This window comes from Myodes glareolus, chromosome 1, assembly GCF_982192425.1.
Source record: "Myodes glareolus chromosome 1, mMyoGla1.1, whole genome shotgun sequence".
Classification (NCBI taxonomy): domain Eukaryota; kingdom Metazoa; phylum Chordata; class Mammalia; order Rodentia; family Cricetidae; genus Myodes; species Myodes glareolus.
The window spans coordinates 57,280,236-57,306,311 of record NC_142026.1 but is presented as its reverse complement, the minus strand read 5'-3'; the positions used below and the strand labels follow the sequence as shown (position 1 = coordinate 57,306,311).

At 51.3% G+C, this 26,076-nt stretch overlaps 1 protein-coding gene across 1 annotated transcript in view; it reads right to left on the bottom strand.

Moving 5' to 3' along the window:
• The window catches only part of Ryr1 (ryanodine receptor 1), a 121,311-nt gene that overhangs the window by 52,776 nt on the left and 42,459 nt on the right, over positions 1 to 26,076 (bottom strand). Inside the window, exons 34-65 of the mRNA XM_087907114.1 lie at positions 24,759 to 25,371; positions 22,661 to 22,924; positions 22,063 to 22,263; positions 21,620 to 21,731; positions 18,399 to 18,545; positions 17,231 to 17,504; positions 16,419 to 16,533; positions 16,199 to 16,331; positions 15,545 to 15,639; positions 14,515 to 14,650; positions 14,130 to 14,316; positions 13,938 to 14,046; positions 12,564 to 12,684; positions 12,299 to 12,468; positions 11,209 to 11,429; positions 11,024 to 11,114; positions 10,018 to 10,158; positions 9,489 to 9,652; positions 9,306 to 9,384; positions 9,046 to 9,135; positions 8,498 to 8,638; positions 8,127 to 8,201; positions 7,972 to 8,047; positions 7,607 to 7,730; positions 7,113 to 7,228; positions 6,403 to 6,470; positions 6,187 to 6,308; positions 5,542 to 5,591; positions 5,071 to 5,131; positions 4,635 to 4,873; positions 912 to 993; positions 284 to 414 (exon numbers count right to left, since the gene is read on the bottom strand). Coding sequence (XP_087763240.1) covers positions 284 to 414; positions 912 to 993; positions 4,635 to 4,873; positions 5,071 to 5,131; positions 5,542 to 5,591; positions 6,187 to 6,308; positions 6,403 to 6,470; positions 7,113 to 7,228; positions 7,607 to 7,730; positions 7,972 to 8,047; positions 8,127 to 8,201; positions 8,498 to 8,638; positions 9,046 to 9,135; positions 9,306 to 9,384; positions 9,489 to 9,652; positions 10,018 to 10,158; positions 11,024 to 11,114; positions 11,209 to 11,429; positions 12,299 to 12,468; positions 12,564 to 12,684; positions 13,938 to 14,046; positions 14,130 to 14,316; positions 14,515 to 14,650; positions 15,545 to 15,639; positions 16,199 to 16,331; positions 16,419 to 16,533; positions 17,231 to 17,504; positions 18,399 to 18,545; positions 21,620 to 21,731; positions 22,063 to 22,263; positions 22,661 to 22,924; positions 24,759 to 25,371 — 4,748 coding nt within the window. The remainder of the gene's footprint in view (positions 1 to 283; positions 415 to 911; positions 994 to 4,634; positions 4,874 to 5,070; positions 5,132 to 5,541; positions 5,592 to 6,186; positions 6,309 to 6,402; positions 6,471 to 7,112; positions 7,229 to 7,606; positions 7,731 to 7,971; positions 8,048 to 8,126; positions 8,202 to 8,497; positions 8,639 to 9,045; positions 9,136 to 9,305; positions 9,385 to 9,488; positions 9,653 to 10,017; positions 10,159 to 11,023; positions 11,115 to 11,208; positions 11,430 to 12,298; positions 12,469 to 12,563; positions 12,685 to 13,937; positions 14,047 to 14,129; positions 14,317 to 14,514; positions 14,651 to 15,544; positions 15,640 to 16,198; positions 16,332 to 16,418; positions 16,534 to 17,230; positions 17,505 to 18,398; positions 18,546 to 21,619; positions 21,732 to 22,062; positions 22,264 to 22,660; positions 22,925 to 24,758; positions 25,372 to 26,076) is intronic.

Here is a 26,076-nt window from a genome sequence, read left to right as displayed (position 1 = left end):
TAGTCACTTCTGAATCTTGTCCCTAAGTGGCACTCCACAGACACTGAATGAAAAACCCTCTCACTCAAGCCTTAAGGACGCTGGGAAGTACCCCTGTCCCCAAGCTTCGTAGTACCAACTCCATAATGAACCTCACAGCTCCAAGTTTCACCTGACCCCATAATTCTCCCAATGCAGTGTCTTGGGATGGTCCCTTAGAGCACGGCCAGGGCGTGCAATACCCAGGAGAATTCTCAGCGGCTCTCGTGTGACCCTGAAAGCTGCCCGGGCCCACACAACTCACTGGCTCGCTCTCGAGGAGACTTGGTGGTGTAAACGGAGCAGGCGTTGTATTCATTCAGCTGAGGCTCCAGAAATGCCACTGGCATGGCTGCGGCCAGGCGGGCCAGGCATTCCCCGAGGGCTGGCTGCAGCCTAGAAGAAGGGTTGAAGTTAGCTTCCATGCGTTCCTCCGCGGAGTCCTGAGAGGAGCCCCATCCTGCACAGAAGCGCCTCTCCTGGTCCTCTCGGGCGCAGCTCTTGTGTGCACCCTTCGCTGTGTGCCTTGCAAAGGTTTGTATGCAAACTGAAATGTCCCCAGAATACTGCCATCCCGTTTCTGCACACCTCCTACAAGGTCAAACTTATTCCCCAGAGAGAAGGCACTCAAGCATGCATAGCAAGTGTCTGTCTGATTTCCACCCTCTCCCAGATCCCACAGCCTCTGTTTCTACGGCGGGCCTTTCTACTACGCGCCCTCTTGTGGGTACTGGCGTGAACTTCAGCTACTCTGGTACAGTGGCAGGACCAAGATTTTAACACGTCCGGCTTTGCATCCCCTCACATCTCCCCTCTCTTCACAGCTCCCCTCTCTTCCCCCATCGCCTCAAAATGTCCATCTACGCCCCCACAGTATGTCCCAATTTTCTTACTTTTCCACGTAGGGGTTCCTGGTGGTGCCCAGAGAGTAAATACTGCACAGCGTTCGGTAGCAAGACACTTGTACGTCATCCACTGAGGAGAAGCGAGGGAGAGGGAGGGTCTGGGCTGTGCCCACCATGGCAGCCCACTCCTTACCACCTTCTCTGTCACTACATGGCCGGTGGGTAAGAGATGAAGCCGTAGAGCCCTTCCTCCCGCCATTTATGCTTTGTGATTTAGCCAAGACCAATTCTCTTTTAGCCTCAGGTTCCCATCTGTGAAGTGGGATCATTATAGTACCTTCCACACTGGATAGTTTGAGGATCAAATGAGTTTATTTATTTTTTTTTAATTTGTGGTCTTGGGAATGGAACTTGGAACCTCACACACTCTAGGCAAGTGTCTGCTACTAAACTACACCCAGTTCTCAAATGGATTAATATCTATCTATCTATTTACTATGCATACAGTGCTCTGTCTACATGTATGCATGACAGAATAAGGCACCAGATCTCATTACAGATAGTCGTGAGTCACCATGTAGTTACTAGGAACTGAACTCAGGACCTCTGGAAGAGCAGCCAGTGTTCTTAACCTCTGAGCCATCTCTTCAGCCCTGGATTAATTCTTAAAAAGCACTTAGAAAAGAGGACACAAGCTAGGCAGTGGTGATGCACACCTTTAATCTCAGAACTCGGGAGGTAGAGGCAGGTGGATCTCTGTGGGTTCAACGCCAGCCTGGTCTACAGAGTGAGTTCCAGAACAGCCAGGGCTACACAGAGAAACTCTGTCTTGGGGGAAATGAAAGAAAGAGAGAGAGAGAGAGAGAGAGAGAGAGAGAGAGAGAGGAGGGAGGGAGGGAGGGAGGAAGGAAGGAAGGAGGACACAGGAGGTGCTTACTAAAGGGTAGTTGCCTGTTTTTCCTTGGCCTCTTAGATGAACATGTCAGTACTTCCTCCAGAACAAAGCACACACAGGAGCGTGTGACATTGGTGTGATCCCACCTCCCAGAGGGCCAAGGTAAGAACAACACTGACTGTACAAATGTGTGAGACAAAAGAAGGTCAGGGGAGGTCAAAATTGAGAAAAGACAACAGAGAGAAAGCCGAATACAATGGAGTGACTTCACAGCATCTGTATTTCTCCTGTGTGTGCAGGTTTGTATGTGTTCTGGTATGTGCACATGGAGGTCAGAGGTCAAAAGCGGTCAAGTGCTCAATTTCTTTCCTTATAACTTAATTTTTAAAAAATATTTATTCAAAGTTATCTTTTTATATTTTAAGATTTATTTATTTAATGTATGAGTGCTCTATCTGCATGTACACCTTTATGACAAAAGAGGGCACCAGATCTCACTATAGATAGTTGTGAGCCACCATGTGGTTGTTGGGAATTGAATTCAGGACCTCTGGAGGAGCAGTCAGTGCTCTTAACCCCTAAGCCACCTCTCCAGCCCATAATTTAATTTTTAAAAGACAGGATCTCACTATGTAACTTTAGCTGGATTGAAACTCACTATGTAGCCCTGACTGACTTGGAACTCACTACATAGGTCAGGCTGGTCTTGAACTCACAGAGATCCACCTGCCTCTGCCTCCCAAGTATTGCGATCACAGCCTCAGTTTGTGAAGAAAGGCCTCTCACTGACCCTGGAGCTCACATATTCCGCTGGTGTAGCTGGCCAGCGAGCCTCAGGGATGCCCTTGCCTTTCCTCCCAGCACTGAGGCTGCAGGTACATGCCACTGCACGTGGTTTCTACGAGGATAAAAGGATCCAAACCCAGGTCCTCATGCTTTTCCAACTGGGTCATCGCCCCAACTTTTGAGAGTATGAATTTTTAAAACTTAAGGACAGCTGAGTGCCATGGTGCATGCCTGTAATCTCAGCATTTGGGAGGTAGAGGTGGGAGGATCAAGGTTGACGGCCTGGGCTGGGCATGGTGATACAGGCCTTTAATCCCAGGACTTGGGAAGCAGAGACAGGAGGATCTTTGTGAGTTCGAAGCCAGCCTGGTCTACAGAGCAAGTTCCAGGACAGCCAGAGCTACACAGTAAAACCCTGTCTTGAAAAACCAAAATAAAACCAAACTGGCAACCACACACACACAAAACCCCCACAAACAAACAAACAACAAAAACAAAACTGAGGGCCAGCAGGATGGCTCAGCAATCAAATGTATCTTCTACCAAGCCTGACAACCTGAGTTTCATCCCAGAACCTATGTGGTAGAGGAAGAGAACCAACTCCCTCAGATTGCCCTGAAGCCTCCACAATATTGGCAAGCATATACCACACATATATACACAATAAAGAAATAAATGTTTTTAAAAACCCACCCCAGACTGGAAAAGATTCTAATTTCAAATAACAAGGGAGTTCAGGCATAGCTACACTATAGCCTACAGCCTCTAGTGCCCTACAATCCCTACAGACCTCACACACACACACACACTTCCCACCCCCAGAAGCAGTAGCACCTGCTCTGGTTTGGACGTAAAGTGCTTCCCACAAAGGCTCACAGGTCGCAGGACCAAGGCAATGCAAGTGCAGATATGAAACTTTTGAGATCTGATTGGGTCATAAGGGCTCCGATCTCACCACCAAGTCATGCTATTGGATTCATAACTAGACAGAGACCATGGAAGGTGGGGCCACATTGAAGGAAGCAGATCCTTGCGGACAGGTCGTTTGGAGGGTATGCCTTTCCTCTGCTTCTTTCTCTCAGTGCCTCTCCCCAGTTCCCATGAGGTCAGCAGCTTGCTACGTGTTCCTGCCACCATGATGCCACCCAAATGAAGGGAGCCAAGTGACCAATTACTGAAACTTCTGAGACTGTGAGTCCAACAGATCCGTACTCCATCTGAATTGTTTCTTTCAGCTAGGCCATCACAGTGAGAGACCCTGACTAAGGGACCCTTCTAGACCGTTCATCATAGGGCTGCAGCAACTCCCTGCTGCCTCTTCCTCTGCCCGGGAGGGCGCCATGGTGAGGCATAGTGCACCATGAGGGAAAGGCAGTGCTTTAGAGAAAGCAGAGCAATGAGATGGCGGTAACTTGAACTTCTGCTCTTAGGACTTTATGATCTACTTTGGGGACTGCTACATTCAAGAAAAAGAAAATTCTAGCTTCTTTGAGTTACAGTGATTAAGGGTCATTGGGTCTCTGGTGCAAGTGTATGTGCCGTGCTGGGGATGGAACCCAGCACTCTGTGCATACTAGGCAAGAGATCTATGGCTGAGTCACACCCCAGCCCCTCACTGGGGGATCCTAGGCAGGGGCTCTACCACTGAGCCATATTTTTATCCTTTCATTGTGCAATTTAGCAGAGCTATCACTGAGTCTTGTTCCCAGCTCTTCACCACTCAGTACCAGCCCAGTAATCTGCTATTGAGTTACATATCTTCAACCCTTGTTTTCCTTTTGCTTTAGCTCAGGCTGGCCTAGAACTCACTATATATAGCTCAGGCTGGCCTCAAACTTGCAATCATCCCCCTGCTTCAGTGTCTGAAGTGTTGAGATTGTTTACAGGTGTGCACCACCGCTGTGGCTTTTGAACTCGCATCTTAGCGAATGCCTTCTGCCCTGCACACTTTACGGACTGTGTGCTTTGGCTTACAGAAGAAAGCATATGCTCTAACACCTAACGACTCCACCGCATGCCTCAGGCCAGGCAGCATTGGTCAAGCTGATGCCCCACCCATGCCCCTTGCCCTCGGTCTCAGGGGTCCTTACGGATGACATCGTCTCCGAACTGGTGCTGGGCGATGTGCTGGAAGAGGGTGGTGAGGACGGGCAGCAGGGCCACCGTGGTGTAGGTGAGGTTCTGGCCCACGCCCTTCACCTGGGTGCGCGCCTGGGACACCTTGCCTAGCCGCAGGTTCTCCACCATCTTCTCAATGTCCTCGGAGGCACTCTCGAAGAAGGAGCGGAGTCCAGCCTTCACAATCTCGGGGCCTGACTTCATCACCGTTCTAGGAGGGGTGTGCAGAGCTGCAGAGGCAGAAGCAGAGGCCTCCCTCCCCTACCCCCCCCTTTTCCCTCCTCCCATTCCTCTTCTTTCTTCTTGAGACAAAGTCTCACCATGTCACCTAGGTTGGGTTTCAGAGAGTACAGGAGAACTGGGTTTGGGGACATGATTCAAGTGTGTATGGGTGCCCCCAAGTCATACCTGGCATCCAGAGAACGTGCCAATATGTGAAGACAGTTGACCACAGCTGGGGCATCCGTCCCTGGGAATGGAACACAGACCAGGATGAAGGAGGGGCCCCAAGCCAACACGTCCTCATATCCATCACAACCCCCTCCTCTTTGACTTCACTTCCTGGCTAGGTTCATGCTACCTCATAGCTACCCCACCTAGGTTCCACAGTTTCCTGGGTGTCCTTCCCACCCCTGACCCTGACTGCCCTCCTATCCTTCCTCCATCTTCCTTCTAGCTCTGACCTCTCAGGGCTGTCCCTCTGTGGGACAGTGGCCTGTATGATTAACTACCCCACCTCCAGGATGACCCAGTCCAGGTTCAGAGAAAACAATAAACATAAGAAGGAGGCTGAAGCTGGAGTTCTTTCTTCCAGGTGGACTTGGCGACAGAGGAAGCGAGGGAGACCTAGCTGAAAGGCTCAGAGGCAGGGCTACTTACCAAAGAGGGAGACTCGGTGGCGAACAAGAGCAGCAAGCTTACAGAAGAGGCTGAAGAAAGAGAAAGGGGCAGAAGGACAAGGGAAGAGGAAGTGAGGAGACCAACTAGATGAAAGATGGTGGTGACATGACCAGAGGAGACAGGAGCCAAAAGGATAGGGAGGGGACAGAACACAGGTGGGAGGGCAGGCAGAGCCAAGGACAAAGAGATACGACCAAGCTTGGAAGTCACAGGCAAAGACTGCAGGAGTGGCTCATTCTGAGAGAGTGATGGCCTAGAATCCCCCAGTGAGGGGCTGGGGTGTGGCTCAGTGGTAGAGCCCCTGCCTAGGATCCCCCAGTGAGGGGCTGGGGTGTGCTCATTGGTAGACTGCTTACTTAGCCTACGTAAAGTTCAATCCTCAGCACTGCAAGGAAAGAAAAGTCACAGCAATAACTGGGCAGTAGAGGTGATGGAGGCAAGGCTGCCTCTGCCATAGCAATCAGTTTGTGTCACCTAAGTCTTGGGAAACCCCTTTAGGCCCAGGGAAATTTGGACAGTTGGTCACTCTAGAATATCCCAAGGCAGAAACACTCACTAGAGCCCATAAGAGTCAAGGTCAGGAATGAAAGGTTTGGGTAAGGTCAGAGGTCACAGGCAGCTCACCTGGTGATCATTTCCTTCTCCTTGTTGGAGGCATGGCCACCACTGCCTAGCACTTTGGCCGGTGTGGACAGGAAGTAGAGGCAGTGGTTGGTGAAGTATTGGTTGATCAAAGGGAGCAGAATCTAGATGGGAAAAGAAATGGAGTGGGTGGGCTGGGTGAGGGGCACAGGGACTCTTCCAGAACACAGTTCCTCCAGTTTCTGGTCCACTTCTCACCTTGGCGAAGAATTTAATCTCCTGTTCATGTGGAGACTTCTCCACTCGTCCACTGCTGACCACAGCCTCTGTGGGAAGGGCAAGAAGGGGTCGTTGTAGGTTTAAGCAGAGGAAGGGACACTGGGGACAGAGTCAGGAAATGATAGCTGATAAGTTCTCTCCTGCTTTCTTTCATACCTGCTCTGGCCACAGTCAAGCCAGAGGGCCTCTGACCACCTGGGTGAGGTCCCTACTCAGAGCCGTCCTGTGGCTCCATCTTTGTCCGAAGGACAAGCTCTTGTCTGCCCGCCAAGCCCAGCTCACCTCACCCCATGCCCTAGCACTGTCCCCTTGGCATCTTGGCATAGATGCCAGTGTCCTCCATGTCTTCCTTGAATACCCTATTTAAATGACACCTGGCTCCACAGTACCCCCCTCACAGTTCTCAACATCCTCTTCCATAACACTAGAGTTGTCCTGAAACACACAGTTTAGTTAAGTGTCATTCTGTCTGACTCCAGAACAGGGATGCAGATGAAGAAAGTCTTTGTCTTGTTCCCTGCTAATCAATCCATCCCCATCACGTCCAAAGCAGAGTCTGGTCCATAACTGATGCTCAGTAAGCACTTGTTGGGAGAAATTGGTGGCCTGGTGCCCTAGGTGAATCTTCCTGGTGCCCTAGGTGAATCTTTAGGGATGACATGGTTAAGTGGGGAGGGAATTCTTCCTACCCAGATGGGCGATGAACTCCTGGGAAATGTCCATCCAGCGCAACAGTTGCTGCAGGAAGCCAAAGGCAAATCGCTTCTCAATGGAAGACGTGTCCAATTCCATGTCTTTAAGGCCTCTGCATGGAGAGAGAGGGGTCAGCTCAGACATAAACCCTGGTGGTCAGCCTGTGAAGGCTGTCTTTCCTCCAGGTCCTTCCTCCCGCCGGCCTCCTCAGCTCAAGTTGTTTTGCTTCCCCACGCGTGCTATCTGTCCCCTTGACCTCACCCTCTTAGCCCAGTCTCCACCCAGAGGCCACTCTCTTTAGCGGTTCTTTCGTCCTGACGTCACTCTCCAGGCTCCGCCCCTCTAGGAGGGCCTCCTTTGTAGCCCTATTGTTCTCAGCTCCACCCCTTGGCTTCCTTACGGCCCCGCCTCCATTCCCAAGCCCCGCCCCCAATCTCCTTCCTTCCAGCCGGCCTGCAGCGGTGTCTGCCCAGGTTCCCGGCTCACGTGCCTGGTGACAGCATAGCCATTCATCTGCAGAAACTTCAGCAACTCCTGGGCCTTCTCTCGGTCCCGTGCCTTCTCCTTGGCCGTGAGCGTGTCGTAGGGAACTAGCAAGGGATGGGACCCACCCCCTGGGGAGGGCAAAGATTAGAAGTCAGGGGTTGGGGAAGGCATGTTACTCTCACTGCGGTTCTTGCGGTTGCGTACCTACACAACTGAAAAGGTGCTAACAATGCCAACATCGGGCGGTGGAGCAGACTAACACCAGGAAGCCCGGACTCGAACCCAGGCCCCGTGACCGCAGGACTTACGAATGGGGGACTGAAGAGAAGGGAGAAGGGGCCAGAGGTGCGGAGGAATGGGTGTGCTCACCTTTGGCCTCCAGCTCTTGCTTCTTCTTTCGCCCCCATGTGTTGTGATAATTTTCTGCCAGTTGTTCGGCCATGGCCTGGAAGGGGGACGCAGCGAGTCAAGGGTCATATGTAGGCGGCCCCTGTCCTTCCCAAGTAGAAAGTCGGTGAACTTACCTGCAGCTCCCGGGACAATGTAACCCCGCTGAGGTCTGGGGGCTGAGGGTTGTAGCCTTCTCGAGGGTCATATGTCTGAAAAGGCAAGAGGGAGAGGCTCCTGGATGGATTAGTAGGAAGCCCCATTAGCTCTGACCCTGCCTCCAGAAGCTTCCCCTGAGCCAGTCCTTTTAGGCTCTGTCGCTAAGACACCCTCCTCCGCACTTCAGTTCCTCAGACCCGTGGCTCTCTGTTTGGTGCCCCTTCTTACTCTACCTCCACCCTTCCAGGCCTCATTGCAACCCCAGCCATCCAGCCACACCTTTTCATGAGCCCCCCCCCTCTCGGCCCCTCCCTTTGCTCAGACCTTCACTGCCTGCTAGCAGGCTCACCTGGGCAGTCTGGGATATCTTCCTTGTTTTCTTCTTCTCTGTCTTTTCCTCCTCACCTTCCCTGGCCTTCTCTACAGTCCACTCCCAGGCAATCATGGCCTTCAAGGACTCCTTGATGGGCCAGCGGTAAATCTCTTTGTCCTAGAGCAGACAGAGGAAGCAGAGTTGGGAGACTAGGACCAGAAGGAAAGCCTGGTTCGGTTTCCCTGGTCTCTACAGGTTCAAGGGGAAGCCCCCACCAAGGGCTAGGAAGTAGGAAGTAGAGCAGTCAGGATTCGAACCCTGGACTCTAATCTTCTCTGTAAACAAGTGTCTCAAACACAGTCCTGATACCCATTTTCCAAAATCCTCAGAGAGGTCTCGCTACCAAGGACTTCTTCTAAGAAAAGGGACATGAGGGTGCTGGGGTCCTTCAGGGGAAGCAGCCAGTCTTGAGGGAAGGCAATCCATGAACAGAGACCTAACTATGAGTGTCTCACTCTTCCCCAGACCCCTAGATTTTGGAGTTCCATCCTGACCTCTGACCTCAGGCCCTAAGGTTTGGTCACCTTCTCTGAAAAGGTCTTGTAGGGTCTCAGCATGGGGTGGGTCTTCAGCTCTTCATCAGCGTTCTCCCCATAGGACCAGTTGTTCTGGATCTAGAGGTGGAGGCAGGGTGAGAGGTGGGGGCGCCCTGCAGGGGCTGAGGGCTCGCGGATAACAGTGAGGGTCCTAGGGATGGCTGCAGGCCAAGACAACCTGGGGTCTCAGAGAAGACATGAGGCTTGGGAAAAGAAGGAAGGCAGAGGGGGAGGACCCCAGGGTTTACCTTGTCGAAGGCCCATTTCTCGTGGGTGTACTCTGCAAACTTGTTAATGAAGGAGTCCAGTTTCTCTGGGATAATGACACTGTAAGTAGAGATGGGACCACAGACAGTGGGGTGGGGCTTTCGTCTCCTTCTGGAACCTTCCTTGACCAACCTAACCCCACACTGTCTGTCCCCAGGTCTCACTTGAGAGTCTCCACAGGCCGGGGATCAAAGTTGCCTTCAGCATCCACTGTGGCTTTTTTCTCCGTCTTGGACGAATAGGAGGCATCTACGTAGTCAGGAGGCAGTGCCCCCGCAATGGCACACAGACAAGGCATGGCTATTCGGTAGAGCTCCTGGTCGTATTTCTGAGGGTGCCAGGGACGAAGGGGAGGATCATGCAGGCTTCACTTCCCGCTAATACTACAGCCCCAACCCACTCTCTTCTCTCTGAACCCACAAATCTGCTAGTCACTCTCCCTACAGCCCAGGCCTCACTTTGTCCTGTTTTGTTTGTTTGTTTGTTTTAGACAAGATCTCATGGAACCCAGGTTGTCCTTAAACTTGCTATATAACCTGAGCGACTTTGAATTCCTAGTCCTCCTGCTTCTCCCGACCACTGGAATTGCACGTGTATGCCACCACATCAAACAGGGATTTCATTCCAGATCTTCGAGCTTGAACCCCAAAACCCTCCACACAGGCTCCTTTGAGACCCCATGGGTGCCCAGACCTTATGCGCCAGAGAGTCAAAGATGCCCCAGAAGAGCTTGCGTGTGAGGTGCAGCTCTTCCTCAGAGGTGACCCCGAAGTTGGCCCAGCCTGTGGGGAGGCAGTAGTACTTCCAGCAGCGCTCGTAGTGGTTGGTAAGGAGCTGCGAGCAGGAGACACACAAAGGGAGGCATAAGCAGATGGCAGGCGGTGAAGGCCCCAGGAGGCAGAGGGTGTCAGCGCTTGCAAATGAGATGCTAATAAGGGGAGGATGATATGCTCGTTAGAGAATGGGCCTGGATAGCTTATTATGTAGCGTTAGTGTTCTCAATGAGAGCCATGATGGGCATTAAACGACGGCTGCGTTTGTCTGTTGTTTTCACAGAAATAGGCAAGCTAAGAGTCTCCTGGTAGAGTTGTGTGCACACTAATGGGATGATCTGTGCTTATGCAAATTAGTATGTCAAATAGAAACATAGGCAGTGCCCCATGCAAATATATGGCAATCAAAAAGGCCTCCACTACCCAATATGCAGCTTGGAGTTGGGGCTAATTTAGGCATCTTATGCAAGACAGTAAGTTGGGGGGGGCAGCTCCTCATGCAAACTAGCATGCAAATGACAAAGTAGGAGAGACAGTATGCAAATATTCAGAATAGCTATGGTACTGTTTATTCAAATAAACGCAATCATTTAAATACTGGAAGGCTGGTGGTCTGGGCATGTGAATAAAATGCTAATTCGGGAAAATAGTGCACCCATGAAGATATATGTTAATTGAGGCGGGGGCTGGCTTATTTAGTTAGGCAAATTAAGCGGTAATTAGGGAATGTTAGCAGTGCCAATGACGCACAGCGAATGTTGTGGGAATCCTAGTCGGCAAATGAGGATGCTAATTGGTTTCCTCTGGGTTTGCTGTCCGAGAGTTAGCTGTGGTGGGCGTGGCTAATAGGACGAGCCCACTGGTCCAGAGGCAGAGTCAGAGTGCGGGTGAGAAAATAACAGGGTTCCACTGAGGACCGCCCTCACCTTGAGTGGCATCTTGGCGAATTCGTTGAGGATGGGTACGTCGAACACCAGGCGTCGAAGCAAGTGCTGCAGCATGGACGGGCGGATGTACCTGAGGAGGACACGCCCAGAGGGGGGCAGAGAGCTCATACGAGGCTCCGCCTCACGGCCCCGCCCACGCCGCACCCACCCGGACTCCGCCTAACCTGCAGAGTGCCATAAGGCAGTCCTCGATGACATCACGCTGTGCCTTGGTGAGAGAGCGGCCACGCGATAGGCGGTACACTGTGTGCAGCATGGAGTCCACCATGATGGCGCGGTGCTCGGTGCCCGCAAAGAGGGGCGCGCACTTGGTGATGAGCGGCAGCACAGCCAGGCACAGGTAGCGGTTCAGCGCCAGCGCCATCTCCGTGGTGCTGAAAGTAGCCTGGGATACAGGGTGAGGTCATCAGGCCCGCAGAACACCCCTGGTGTTGCCTTGGTACCCAAATTTCTAATCAGTCATTCTCCTAACTCACACTCCTCCAGATCTACCCACATCCTTATTACTTGGGCAATAAGTAATAAATCTCTCTCTCTCTCTCTCTCTCTCTCTCTCTCTCTCTCTCTCACACACACACACACACACACACACACACACACACACACCAGGAACTGATTACCAAAACTCACGACTCGGATTTAGCTGTTCTGATTTAACTGTTCTGTAATGTCGACCTTCTACAGGACTTCATGTAGCCCAAGGTTAGCCTGGAACTGCTGGTCATCCTGTCTCTACTTCCCAAGAGCTGGGATTACAGGCTGGGATTGCCCAGCCTTTTGTTGTTGCTTTGAGTTTTTGTTTTGTTTTGTTTTGCTTTGTTTTGTTGTTTTGAGACAGGGTCTCATTATGTAGTCCTAGCTGGCCTACAACTAGCTTCGTCCAGAACTTGCTACGCAGACCAGGTTGACCTACCTCTGCCTCCTGAGTGCTGGGATTAAAGGCGTGCATCACCAGGCCCAACTCCACTTTGGTTTTTTAAGGCAGAATTTGACTGAGGCCCAGGAAACTCACTGTCCTCTGGCCTCCATCGCTCTGGTACTAGATTAAAACTGTGTCACTACACCCAGCCAATGCTTCCTCATAACTGAAGGCAATGGGAACTCCTACCCACTCTGCAGCAAAACTGTTTTTCATGGGTTTTGTTTTCTATCACAAAGGTGGAGGTGAGACCGGGAAATGTACACCATTCCAGTTCCGTTGATGCTGTCCCTCACCCGTCCTGTGTGGGTGACTAGCTAGGTGGGGCTGCTCACCGTGTCCAGTGAGGCGGCTGCCCTCATGTCAGGAAGGAACCCCACATCCAGCACATGCAGCAAGAAGTCCTGGTTCTCGATTCCATACACTCGGTCCAGGAAAAGCACCATGGATGCCTTGTGGTCAGGCACGAAGGATGCAGACATCTTTGGCTGAACCAGTGCCCCATCTACGGGCAAGGAGGGTGGGGTGTTGTTAGCATGTGTTTCTCTCTCACTTGCTCCCTCCCAGCATCACTCCCTTGACATCTCTGGTCCCATCTACCTTTGCCCAGGGTGGGGATCTGCAGTGGAAGGCTGATGATGCCCACAAGGTCGTCCAAGGGCACAAGGGATCGAAGGATGGCTCGGATCCTCAGGGCCTCACCCTTTCCGGCTTGGATCAGCTGGAGATGGTGGACAGAATAGGCAAAATATCAGACAGATCTGACCCACTTGGGAACTGTTCTGTTCCAACCATTCCTGACACGCTGACGGTAAAGCAAGCCTCCCTTTGTGTGTATGTATTGTATGTATACGTGTGCACATGAACATGTGGAGGCACATGTGTGTACACATGTATGTGCATTCACATGTATGTGCATGTGTATGCAAGTATGTGGGCTTGCTCCTATACCTCCGAGTGAAGATCAAAGTTGATGCCAGGTGTCTTTCTTTCCTTATTGTTCTTCCCTTGTTTTTCGAGACTGGGTCTCACTGAACCTGAAGCTCATTGTTCCAGTTAACTTGGCTGTCCAGAGAGCCCTGGTGATGCCATTTTCTTGGCCATTGTTCCTTTTTATGGAGGGAAACAATGTTTTGTTTTGAGACAGGATCTCTCTGTTAGATAGCCCTGGCTGCCCTGGAACTTGCTAAGTAGGTCAGGCTGGGCTGTAACTCAGATCCACCTGCCTCTATCTCTTGAGTGTTGGGACTAAAGGCGTGCACCCCCATCCCTGGCTGTTTATTTTGGTATTTTATTAGGGGGTGCATATGCTATGGTATGCTTGTGGGGGGTCAGAACACAACGAATGGGAGTTGGTATTCTCCTTCTACCACACAAATCCTGGTGATTGAAATCAGGTCATTGGACTTGGTGGCAGGCACCTTTACACACTGAGCTAGTGGCCCCTGGTTTGGTTTTTGAGGCAAGGTCTCACGTAGCCCAGGCTAGCCTCCAAGTTACTGTGTAGCCAAAGATGACCCTGAACTTCTGACTCTCTAGATTTTACCTTCCCAGTCCTGGACGACTGGCCTGTGCCACCACACACAGCAGTGTTGAGACAGGGTCTTGTCATGTCATGCCGTGTGGCCTCAAGCTCCCGGTACTCATGCCTTTACAGTGCTGTGACCATAGACGGGTGTGACAGGTACCAGCGTGGCACCATTTCCAGCTCAAGTCTCATTGATGGCCATCTGTATGCACCTTCTCCACCCCTCCCCGAGTCCTCTGAGTCTTCACTCCATTGCCTCCACTGGGCTCTATGGGATCGGGGCTTGAGGGTGTCATGGTCTTGAGTGTGTGTGCCCAGCATCACCTAATCTGGGACCACACCCACAGTGAGCTCTTTGAATGTTGCCCGCTGCCTGAAGGCTGAGGTTGAAGGCTGGCCACTCACACCCGAGCCTTTCCCAGCCCACCTGACCTCCCAGGGCTCACATGCATCTCAGGTGCACAGCGTCCCAGCAGGTCGATCAAGGCGGCATAGAAGGACATGATGGCATGTCCCAGGTGCACCCGGTTTTCTTCCGGAGGCTCCTCACCAAAGCTGTAGGGGAGAAGGTGGTGGTGGGAGGGGTCCAGGGACATGGTGGTGGTGGCTACCATACTGCGAAGGAGACAGGGACTCACTGCTCACGTCGCCGGTCCCTGCGGACACCCGGTCCATCCCGCGCAGGGTCCTCGGAGATGCGGATGGCCTCCTCTATGGCAGCCAGCAGCCCTGAGCCACCCTCGCCCCTCAGGGCAGGTCCAAAGCACTCGGGTTTTCGGATCAACAGCCGCACCACCACATTAGCGTTCTCTTCCACACTCTCGCCTGGCACCCAGAAAGGTCAAGAGGGCTCTTGAGGGGACCCCCCCACGGAACCCCAGAACACCCAAGGGTAACATCAGGTCCCCGTTGGCCCTCAGACACACTTAACGGGATCCCCTCGGGGAGGCCTTAAGCTCAGGGTATGGATGTCATTAGAGCGAGACTTTAGCCAGTGACCCCACACTTCCCACCTCGCCTCACCATTGACAAAGACGGCAAAGCGCAGGAAGTCCAGGTAGCGTTCACCCCCACAGGGATTCCATCCAATGTCAGGGTAGCCTTTGGCCAGGAGCATGGAGCAGCTTTGTAAGCCGCAGCCTGCCAGGTATGATACAACCTGCAATGCAGAAGGGAGCTCAGCCCAAGGCTACTCTCCTCCCTACGGTTCAGGCTTCTACCTCCAGGTCCTCAGCAAGCTAACCCTAGGTTTATCTGCCTCATCTCCATCCGTGCTGTCCCTTCCTGAGCATCCTTCACCCCCAAGCCCTCCCCATAAACATGAGTCAGGTTATTCTTCCATGCCCATCACTTGTGATAAGATGCAGCATCCTTGCTGCAGCCTCATGGAGGACTCCATGTGACCTCCATGACATCACCTTTCACCGCTCCACCTCCACGGTCTTTATCCCAGCCAGGGCTCTAGGCTGCTCCAGGGACCCTGCATTGCCCCTGCCCCTGCGGTCTATCTGGCTGCCTAGATCGTTCTGAGCTTTATTAAAATTTCACTCTCTCAATGGGGCTTTCTCTAACCAATCTCCCCAGCCCCTTTCCCTAAAACAAGGTCTCTCTATGAAGCCCTGCCAGCCTGGAACTCACTCTGTGGACCAGGCTGGCCTCAAACTCACAGAGGTCTACCTGCCTCTACCTCTGAGTGCTGGGATTCTATCTGACTTATAAAAGCTTTTAAGGATGAACTCATTAGTGTTCCACAAAATCATGATTACGTAGTCACCAAGCAGACTAAATGACAGAGGTCAGACGACGCTGTTCCTTTTCCGGGTCACTCAGTTAGGGAGTGGAACTTTAGTTGCTGAACCCAAAGCCTCCTGGAGCCCCACTTGGCCAGACCACCAAGACCACCCAGAGGAGGCGCGTAGCCCATAGACCTGCTCCCAGCCGCTTTAGTCAGCGGCTGCTGGTGGCTCCTTCCATGTTAGTTCCCTTTGAACTGGGCCCTGGGATGTCTAACGTCAGTCTGAACCGGGTGATCAGAGACAGCATGTGCCCACACCTTTTCCAGGTCTTGCTCTTGCAATGCCAAGGCCAGCTCGTTGTTGTCAATGACAGACGCAGCTGCCACATCCAGGGGCGTGGAACCCTGCATGCCTGTGGGGACAAAGAGTGAACAGATTGGATTTAGGAGATATATCACTGGCTTCCCCACTCTTTTTCAAAGATTTATGCACATCCCGTGGTGTGTGTGTGTGTGTGTGTGTGTGTACAGGTAGACACAGAGGCCAGAAGGGGGCGCCAGATCCTTTAGGGCTGGAGGTACAGGTGGTTGTGAGTCACATAAAATGGTGCTGGTATCTGAACTCTGGTCCTCCTGATAGAGTGATAAGTGCTTTTAACCATTGAGACATCTCTCCAGCCCCTCCCCAGTCTTGAGGGCACCACCTCCTCTGGGAAGCCCTTCCTCACCGCCCCCTTTCTGCAATGGGCTAAGCTGGTCTGTGCTTTTCACTCTAGGCTGATGGAGTCTGAGACTGAGCTTTAGTCCCTGGCTGTTGTGTGAGCTGTGGGTCAGTCAACGTTGTCTGTGTCAGCATCCTAATTGCTTTTTTTGGGGGGTGGGGGGGAGGTGAGACAGAGTCTCATGTAACCCAGGCTGGCCTCAAACTTGCTATGTAGCTGAGAACAACTGTATGGGCTCTGGGTTTCTCACCCAGGCCAATCCCACTGTTCTCCAGCAGGTAGCTCAGGTGGTCAAACATGGAGCGCTGGTTCTGCCGGCTGATCCGGCAGAAGTAGCAGAGGAACCGGCAGCAGCTGGTCACCATCTTGGGGAAGCGGATCTCCTGCAGGGGGTAGGAGGGAGGGCCAGTGGTGAGTGTCCACACTCTGTGTCCCCTCCCTGAGCTCCTGCCCCCATCCAGGCCCCTCACCTTCGACTCGCCACCCCCAAGGACGTTCACCATGACCTCCATGACGGTTTCGTGCATGCCCAGCGCTCTCATCAGGTTTGGGTGTTGGTAGAAGACTTTGTTATTCATGATGTTCCTGTGAACAGACAGAGTGGGTGGGTTAGCACAGCCTGGGGGTGGGGGGAGCACATCCAGGGAGAGCCACGGTCACCATGGTGATAACAGTCGGCGCTCTCTACGTGCCTTTTGCAGATCCAAATTCATCCATCCTTTTTGGTTTGGTTTGTTTTAGTCAGGTTTTGAGACAATGTCTCACTCTGGTACCTCAGGTTGGCCTAAACTATGTAGCCCAGGATGGCCTAGAATTCACAGTCATCCTCCTCCTGCCTCCCAAATGTGAGGTGATATATATGAGCCACCACCTAGCTCTTCACCCATCCTCATATCCACTCTGGGAGACCATCTCACCAGTCTAATTATTATTATTTATTATTATTGCAAAACAGGGTCTCACTATAGATCCCAGGCTTGTGTAGCCCAAGATTGCCTGGAACTCAAGATCTTCCTGCCTCAGCTTCCTGAATGCCACCCCAAACTTGTTATCTTGTTATTACTGTAAGCACAAGTCCCCGAAGCCCCATGGTCACTCTGTGCAGGGTACTGCCATTCCCTTTGTTACAGGAGAAGACTCTAAGCTCAGAAACAGCAAAGGTGCCAAGAGTCCCACAGTGGCCAGGAGCTGCTGAGGGAAGAGTTAACCTGTCAGAACAAAGGGACAAGGAAGGGTGGGAAGGACGGCAAAGCTCTTGCCAGCAGGGGGCAGGGGCACTCACCCAATGCTCTGGATCATGAGGTTTTCCTCCTGGGGACCCATCTGCACAATGAGCAGCGAGCGGATCTGGCCCAGGCACTCCAGCAGGCTCATAGTGTCCTCCACCGAGGACGGCGAGATCGTGTAGGCCCTGGGCAAGGCGCGCAGCAGCTCGCCGAGTCCATCGTATTGTCGGTGCAGGAGGCTGAACATGGCACGAACCAGCTCAGGGCTCTGGATGAAGTCTTCCTGGGCCCAACGCACCACCGTGTGGGACACCAGCTCCTGCAAAGACTCTGAGAAAAGGTTGGGACACTAGGCTGTGGCTTTGAACCAGAAGAGAGGGAAGCCTTTCTCTGTCACTAACTGCCTTGTCTTCCACTTGCCACAAACACATGGATCCAGATACGTTTTCTGCTGTTCCAAGAATCAATCTCTTTCTCCCTCTCTTCCTCCTTCCCTCCCACCTCTCTCCTACCGTCCCTCCTTCCTCTGGACTCTGCAGTCACCTGTACTCGTACACATAAGCACACACACGCACACACACGCACACCAAACAAATAAATAATAAAAATAGACAGGCTGTTGCAGCTCATATCTCTAATCCAAGCACTCAGCAGGCAGAGGCAGGAGGATCTCCATGAGTTTGAGGCCAGCCTAGTTTACAAAGTAAGATCTAAGTCTACATAATGACACCTTCTCTCAAAAGAAAAAAAAAAAGTAGGCTCAGACTTCTACCAGTGCCAGTCTAGGGTGTGGCTAATAAACAGTTTGCGCTGCGACACCGAACACGGACCATGCGTTTCTAATTCCTAAGTAAATGGTAATCATTTTACTATGAGAGAAAATGGAAAGAAGGACCACAAGGAAACAGGAGCCATCACGGTGCTGGAGCTGTCACCATCTCAGGTGATATGCACCATTACTCTGGCAGGTGACACCACCACACAGTCAGCCACAGCCTGGACACTGGGGCCACATCTCCAGTACCCTCTTCTTCCCCAACTCTTGCTCTCTCGTTTCCATTTTCCATTTCTTCCCCCCCCCCTCTCTTACACACACACACACACGCACACACACACACACATACTTCAGAGACAGTCTCCCCAAGCTTTGCATTGCCTGCCTCACCCTGTCCCTCCTTGTGTTGCCCGCCCCACCCTGCCCCTGCCCTTGTCCCCAGTCCTCACGAGGCTTTTGCTCCTCAGCTTCCGGCTCTTCCTCGGGTTTCTCCTCTTTCTTCTTCACCAGCCGTACTTTCTCCAACAGGCTCATCAGGCGGCTACCCAGCGTGGTCTCTTCCTCCGGCTCCTCCTCCTCTCCCTCCAGCTGGATTCCTGGAGGCCAGAAGGTATGAGATGCCCCTCTATTACTTGCTTATCCATCGGGCCATTCGTTCACACATTCCCCTCTCTCACCCATGCATACGTCGCCCTTAGTTCTTCAGGCTCCTCCTCTTGTGTCCATGCGTTTGCCCGCTCAGTCAGCCTGTGAGGAACTTGTCGTTTGTTTGTTGGGCTTGTTTGCTCTTTTGAGGCAGTCTCACAAAGTCTAGGCTGACCTAGAATTCCTGTTCTTTCTGCTTCCACCTCCCGGGTGCTGGGATGACAGATATGTGCTGACCGGCCTGGCTCGTTTATTTTCATTAACTTGGAAAGTAATCGTTGTAGTTTTGAGACAGAATCATGTAGACTAGACTGGCCCTGAACTCCCTATGGAACCTAGGCTAGCCTCAAACTTGTAAGTGATCAACCTGCTTCGGGCTCCTGAGCACCAATGCATGCCACCATTCCCAGAAATATCTGCCCTTTAATCAAGTCACCCAAGTATGTTCAAAGGACAAAAGAGAAAGAAAAGAATGAAGAGAGTGTCAAAAGAATTTAAAGAAAGCATGCTGTCAGTGGAACATCCATCAGAGAATTTATTACCACTATTATCATTACAATTATTATTAATAATTAGTGTATGTGTATGGAGACAGGGTCTCACTATCCTAGAACTCACTCTGTAGATGAGGCTAGTCTCAAATTAGCAGAGGTTGACCTGCCTTTGTCTCCTAAGGGCCAGGATTAAAGGCGTGTGCCACACGCACATTGGGCTGAGTAGAGACTGTTAATAAAGAGGTAGATATTATAAAAAGAACCCCATAGGTAAGTATAGAGCTGGGTTTGTGGCACACACCAGTCTTCTTAGCACCCAGGAAGTGGAAGCAAGAAGATCAAAACTTTAAGTCATCATTGGCTACATGTCGATTTGAAGGTCAAGGTCAGGCTGTCGTACATGAGAACTTAAAAAAAAAAAAGTAACCATACATTTTCCGTTAAGATATATTTTAATTTAGAAAGGATTTTTTCTTTTTTTCTTTTTTGAGACAGGGTTTCTCTGTGTAACATCCCTGGCTGTCCTGGAACTAGCTCTGTAGTTCAGTCTGGCCTCAAATGCACAGAGATCCGCCTGCCTCTGCCTCCCAAGTGCTGGGATTAAAGGCGTGTGCCACTACCGCCAGGCTAGAAAGGAATTTTTAACAAATCACTTAGAGAGGTACAGATTTGAGTGGTAAGAGAAAGAAACTGTGACGTTGAAAGGGGGTTCAGAGGGCAAGGGAGCGAGTGGCTCAGTGGGTAAAAACTCCCACTTCATAAGCCCTGAGCTGGGTTCAATCCCCACCATCCTTGTGAAGTTGGATATCATGGTACACATCTATAACGGCAGCACCGCTATGTGGAGAACCAGCCGGACACTTCCACCTGCAGCACGGAGCAGAAACACAAGAGAACTTGCCTTGAAAATAAGGCAGGAGCTGGGCGTTGGTAGCACGCATCTTTAATCCCAGCACTCGGGAGGCAGAGGCAAGTGGATCTCTGTGAGTTCGAGACCAGCCTGATCTACAAAGTGAGTTCCAGGACAGGCTCCAGAGCTAGAGAAACCCTGTCTAGAAAAACCAAAGAAAAAGCAAGGTAGGCGCCAACTCCTGCAAGTTGTCCTCTAACTTCTGCCCAGATGCCACGTGCATCTGCAGTCACACACCCATATATGCACAGGTATGCATACACACACGTAAATATATTTAAATAGGTTGTAGAGGTTTGCTAATCTAGAAGACAGAATGAAAAAAAAACAAGAAATCCTGAGAAACTGTGGGACACCATGAAACAGAATATATTCGTAATGAGATTCCCAGACAGAGAGAAGAGAGAGAAAGAAGCAGAAACAAACTGAAGAAATAATCGCTCAAGACTTTCCAATCTTGACTTTGAGAAAATACTAATTTACATTTCCAAGGAAATGAAATTCCAAATAAGAGCAACTCAGAGAGCTCCATATCTAGACACTGCAACAACTCAAGCCATTGCAAAGCAAAGACAGAATCTTGAAAGTCAGGCAGAAAAAAAGTGACTTATCCTGAGCAAGGGACCCTCCATAAGATTATTGATGATTTCCCATCAGAAACGAGAGAAGACAGTCAGTAGCCTCCTGAGCCAGCTCTCCTGCACTGAATCAGCTAACTATACAGCCAGCTTCAGCCTCCCAGTTATTTTTCATCCATTTTCTTAAAAATTCTTATTTATTTATCTGTGTGTGTGTGTGTGTGTGTGTGTGTGTGTGTGCATACCAAGACACACGTGTGGAGACCAGAGGACACTCACAGGAGCTGGTTCTCTTCTTTGACAATGTGGGTCCTGGGGACTGAACTGAGGTTGCCAAGCTTAGGAGCAAGGATTTTTACCTGCTGGGACATCCTGATGGCCATTGTCCATCCTTCTGTCCAGCATCACTTGCTTACAGCCAGCTACTCATATGCCCATCCTCCCGAACCCTCATTTAGTCACACCTTCCCGCTGATTATCTGTCTGTTCAGCCATATATGCATTCAGTCATCCACTTACTCAATCATTTTATCGCGCCAATATGTTTCTTTTGGTTTTGTTTTTCACCAAGACAGCATCTCACCGTGTAGCTCTGGCTATCCTAAAACTCACTACATAGAGCAGGCTGGTCTTGAACTCTGAGATCCACTGCTTCTGCTGGGATTAAAGGTAGGTGCTGCTACTCCTGACTGAAAGATTTACTTATTTTTATTTTACATGTATGAATACTTTGCCTGAATGTAAGTCTGCACACCGTGTGTGTGTGCCTGGTGCCTGAATGGTCAGAAGTCATTGAATACTCTGACTCTGGATTTACAGATTTTGAGCTGTGTGTGTGTGTGTGTGTGTGTGTGTGTGTGTGTGTGTGTGTGTGTGTGCTGGGAATCAAATCTTGGTCCTCTAGAATAGCCGGTGCACTTAACCACGGAGCCATCTCTCCAGCCCCCTACGTGACTGTTTAAGATCAGTAAATCTTACTGAAACTTCAGGAGAGATTGCAAAAGAAAGTTTGGGGGCAGAGCTCTCTGAACTTCTCGGCTTACCACAGTGTGCCAGCAGGTCTTGGTGAAAGTTAATCAGATCCTGTCGGATTTCTTCAGGGAGAGGACAATCTTCCTCATCCGCACCATTTTTGAATTGCAATAGCATGTTGATCTAGAGAAAGATTAAATGCTAGAATAAAGGCCTTCGACCTCAGAGCAGGGTCAAGGGTCATAGATCCAACTGTAAGTCTCTCTGTAAGGTTATGAGCCCAAATGCGAGCTAGTGAAGAATATCTGAGAGACTAGAGGTGGATGTTAGTTAGGCAAGGGGCACGATCAGTCTCAGGTGACTCAGTGGCTAGCTCAGGAGAGCCAGAGGTCAGCACGTAAGTTCAAGGGTCGAGCACCAGTTTTGAAGGTGATCAGCATCAGTCAGCTGGGACTGGGGGAATTTGAGGTCGGGGTTTAGGCAGTAAGGCCAGCAGACTTATGGGTCAGAGGACCTGCTCCTGGGGCGGAGAGCGGAATTCTCGGGTGCGTCTTGCGGTCTCAGCGGCACTCATGGTGAAGGCTTTCATGAGGAGGCCATAGCGACCCCGCTGGTTGCCCTGGAGCCTATCCACATAGCACTCTGCAAAGGCCGCCAAGGACTCCACACGGTGCTGCAGCTCTTGATCACAGAAATACTCCAGGAGGTGACACATCTGTGGGTGGGGGGACAACCATGCAGCAGGAAACATGGTGGTGAGACCACCAGGACTGCCTTGAAGCTTTCAGTGTTTTCTCCTCCCTCTCAGGGCCCTGCCCAGGTTCAAACACCATCCATCACCTGCTGGGGTCCTCACGTTTCCTCTTACACGGGAATCAGAGAGACAGAACCACCCCCACTGCCTTCTGCGTTTCCATAGCTCCCCATTGCCACCAGGCACGGTCCAGACCCAGGCTCCACCAGACTGGGCTTCTTGGAGCCCAGCACCACTGCCTTCTCCACTACCATAGCTCCTCACTGCCACTGGGCACAGTCCAGACCCAGGCTCCACCAGAATGAGCATCTTTGAGCCCAGATGGATGAAGGCTGAAAGACGGGAAAACCCAGCCCACCTGTAACTTCACAGACTCCGGCAGCTTCATCTGAAGCAGCCCCTCCTCCAGCTCTTCTTTCTCTTCTTCTGCTGCCTCCTCCTCTTCTTTCTCCTCATCTTCCTTCTCGTGTGCCTCTTCCTCCTCATCCTCCTCTTTCTCCTCCTCCTCATCTTCCTCTTCCTCCTCCTCTTCCTCCTCCTCCTCTTCCTCCTCAGTGAATACTTCAGGCTCAATCATCTTCAGGATCTGCTTCACATCCTCGTCACTAAAGACACCCATCACCTGCAGGGCAAGGTCTGAGTTCCTTCCGGGGCCTGAGGAACCTCCTGGTTTTACCCTAGCCCCACTTTACAGACCTCCTTCTCCTCCACACACCAGGACCACGCCTGCACTGGTTGATATGGCTCCTTCTGCAGGCAGAATGCCATCCCCACCTTGCTGTCACTTTAAGACCCCCCCCACCCCAGTATGGTGGGATCAGAGCTAGACATGATCAAGATACACAGGTGTGTGTGTGTATATATATATATATATAGATGTTAAGGAAAAAACTCTTTAACCCTCCCCCAATCCACATCTATGCCTCACCCACACGGCCCAGACCACATCATCAGACATCAGCAGCACTCCCTTCATGGGTAGGTGTCCTTTCTCTTATGCCTGGACACTGGTGACTCTGAGACAAGACATGCTCTACACCTGATAAAGGTCTACACAGGTCGCAGCAAACACCAGCGCTCACCTGATCCAGTGAAGATGTTAATAGACTGAAGTATGGAAGGGAAGTTAGGAAGCAACAAAAGAGAGATGAAGGGAGGCAGAGGAACCAATGGCAAGAGGCTAGAGGACTAACTGGCTGGCTGGATGAATCGATAGGTTGAGTTACAGAGATCGGAAGGGGAGCTGAGTGAATGACAGAGAGGAAGGAAATGGAGGAAGAGATGACAGACGGGTGAAATAAACACATGCTGTATAGGAAGGCAGGTGGTTAGACTGTGTGGTCATTTGAATGGGATTGTCCCCCGTAGCTTATGTATTTGCATGTTCAGTCTCCTGGGGACAAACTGTTTGGGAAGGACTAGGAGGTGGGGCCTTGCTGGGGGAGGTGTGGCCTTGCTGGAGTTGGTGTTTATAGGGGTGGGTTTTGAGGTTTCAAAGACCACACCAGGCCCAGTGCCTCTTCGCCTGTTGCCTGTGGATCAGGATGTTCCTGCTCCAGCACCATGCCTGTCTGCCTTCAGCCATGATGATAACAGGCTAACCGTCTGAAAGTGGAAGCAAGCCTCTGATTAAAATGCTTTCTTTTCTAAGGGTTGCCTTGGTCATGGTGTCTCTACAGCACTAGAACAGGAACTAAGATAGACGGATAAATACATAGAGCAAACTGACATGGGAGTGGAGAATGGGATGGATGGACAAATTGACCTATGGATGAGTATGTATATGGTTGAATGGCAATATGAGTATATGAACAAAGCAAAGCATAAAATAAAGGTGCCTCGAAGGACGGGCAGTGGATCCACGGGTATGGATAACTGGATGGATGTACATACAATGGATGGGCACATGCATGTATGAAAAGGTAAGTGGAAGGCAGAGAAATGGATGGATTTGTGGCTGGGTACATAAATGGATGCATAGATAAAAGGAAGGCGACTATTGCCTATATGGAAGGAATATATATATCTATAAGGAAATTGGCATGTGAATAGAGCAACATGGGCTCATGTGTGAATGAACACTAAGAGAGGTGACTGATACGTTGAAAAGTGATAGATGGATGGATGGATGGATGGATGGATATGTTGGTGGACAGAAAAACAGAATTGGAGGTACTTGTGGGTAGGAAGATAAGGGTGTATATAAGTGAGAGAATGGAAAATTGATGGATGAATGAATGAATGATTGATTGGATGAGGAAATGAGGAAAGGAGATACCGAGAATATAAACAGAAGCTAGGTGACTGGATCAAAGGAAAGATGAGCGATAGATAGGTAGGTGATGAGGGAACTGAAAGGCAGTAGAATGTACAAACAGGCGGGAGACTGATACATAGACGGGTGCACAACTTCGAATGTGGAGGAATGGGGGAGGGAAACCGGGAGGAGCCATTACCAGGAGGGTAGACACAAGCTTGAGCACTGGCACAAACTGGAACTCCACAGAGCCGCCGACGGGATCACGAGCATGCTGTCCTCCATCTCGCACGGCTTCACCCAACATTCTCAGTGCCTTGTCTCGCAGAGCCTCCAGAGGAATGGCCGGGCTGAGGCGGGCCGGAGCTTCTGTGGTGCCAGAAGCTGGCAAGGCGGCCACAAAACATGGGGGCGAGAAATGGTGCGGAGGTCTCAGCGAGGTCGTGATGCCCACGCCAGGCAGGCCATGGCGGCGAGGCCCGTCTTCTGCACTTCGTCCGGGTGGGAAGAGCGTGATGGCTCGCGTCTCCGGCGTGAGAGGCACGATGTACTCGGAGAGCATGGAGCGACGGCTGCGGCAGGCGCTTTCGAGGTGGATGCTGATGAGGAGGTCGTAGTAGCCTGCCCGCAGAGGACCTGGCAAGTGTGCGTCCTCCAGAGCGTGCAGTAGCTGGGCCTGGTCCACGTGGCTGCACAGAGCGTGGGCCACCCGGTTGTTACCTAGGGCGCACACTGAGCGGTAGAGAGCGAGCGTGTGCGAATGGAAGCGTTGGAGGTCCAGGCGCTCCGACAGCTCCAGGATGTCCATGCACCTGCAGTAGAGATACGGCGCACAGTCAGCAGCAGCGGTCGGGGTCAGAAGTGGGAGACAGAGAACTCAGAGAGGCTCGGGTGAATTGTTGGCTGTAGCAGGGAACCTCAGTGTCCCGCAGGGTCAGGCTCCAAGGGTGCTGTGGCTCTGGATCCAGGAATCTTTCCGTGGTCCTGCTCGACCCTAAGGGGCTTGGGTTGTCCGTACCTGACACCTAGGATTTCTAGAATAGTCTAAGGCTCTGGAGTTTCTGGGACAGCAGAAAACATCTGGTAACCCCTAAAAGTAGCTGACATGACCCAGATAGGGCTTGAGCTCTTTCTGGAAGATTCTTGCACCATGGTTATATCTGAGTGGGCCAGCATGAGTAACTAAATGTGCCAGGTGGGGTGGGGGACACCTGTAATCCTAGCACTTGGGAGGTGGAGGAGGATGGTGTTCATGGCCATTCTCAGCTATACAGCCAGTTCAAAGCCAGTCTGGCTACATAAGACCAGGACCTTAGAGAAGATTCCATCTCAAAATAATAACTTTTAAAATATCTTAAGAGCTATAGCCCGGTGGTAGAACACTTGCCTAGCATGGGAGAGGCCTTAGGTTCAAACCTTCAGCATTGAATACGTAAACATTTTCTGACATCTATGTAAACACAGGTCTCGGCGTGTCAGGAACCCCTAGAGTGGGTTCCAGATCTCCATGAGACATG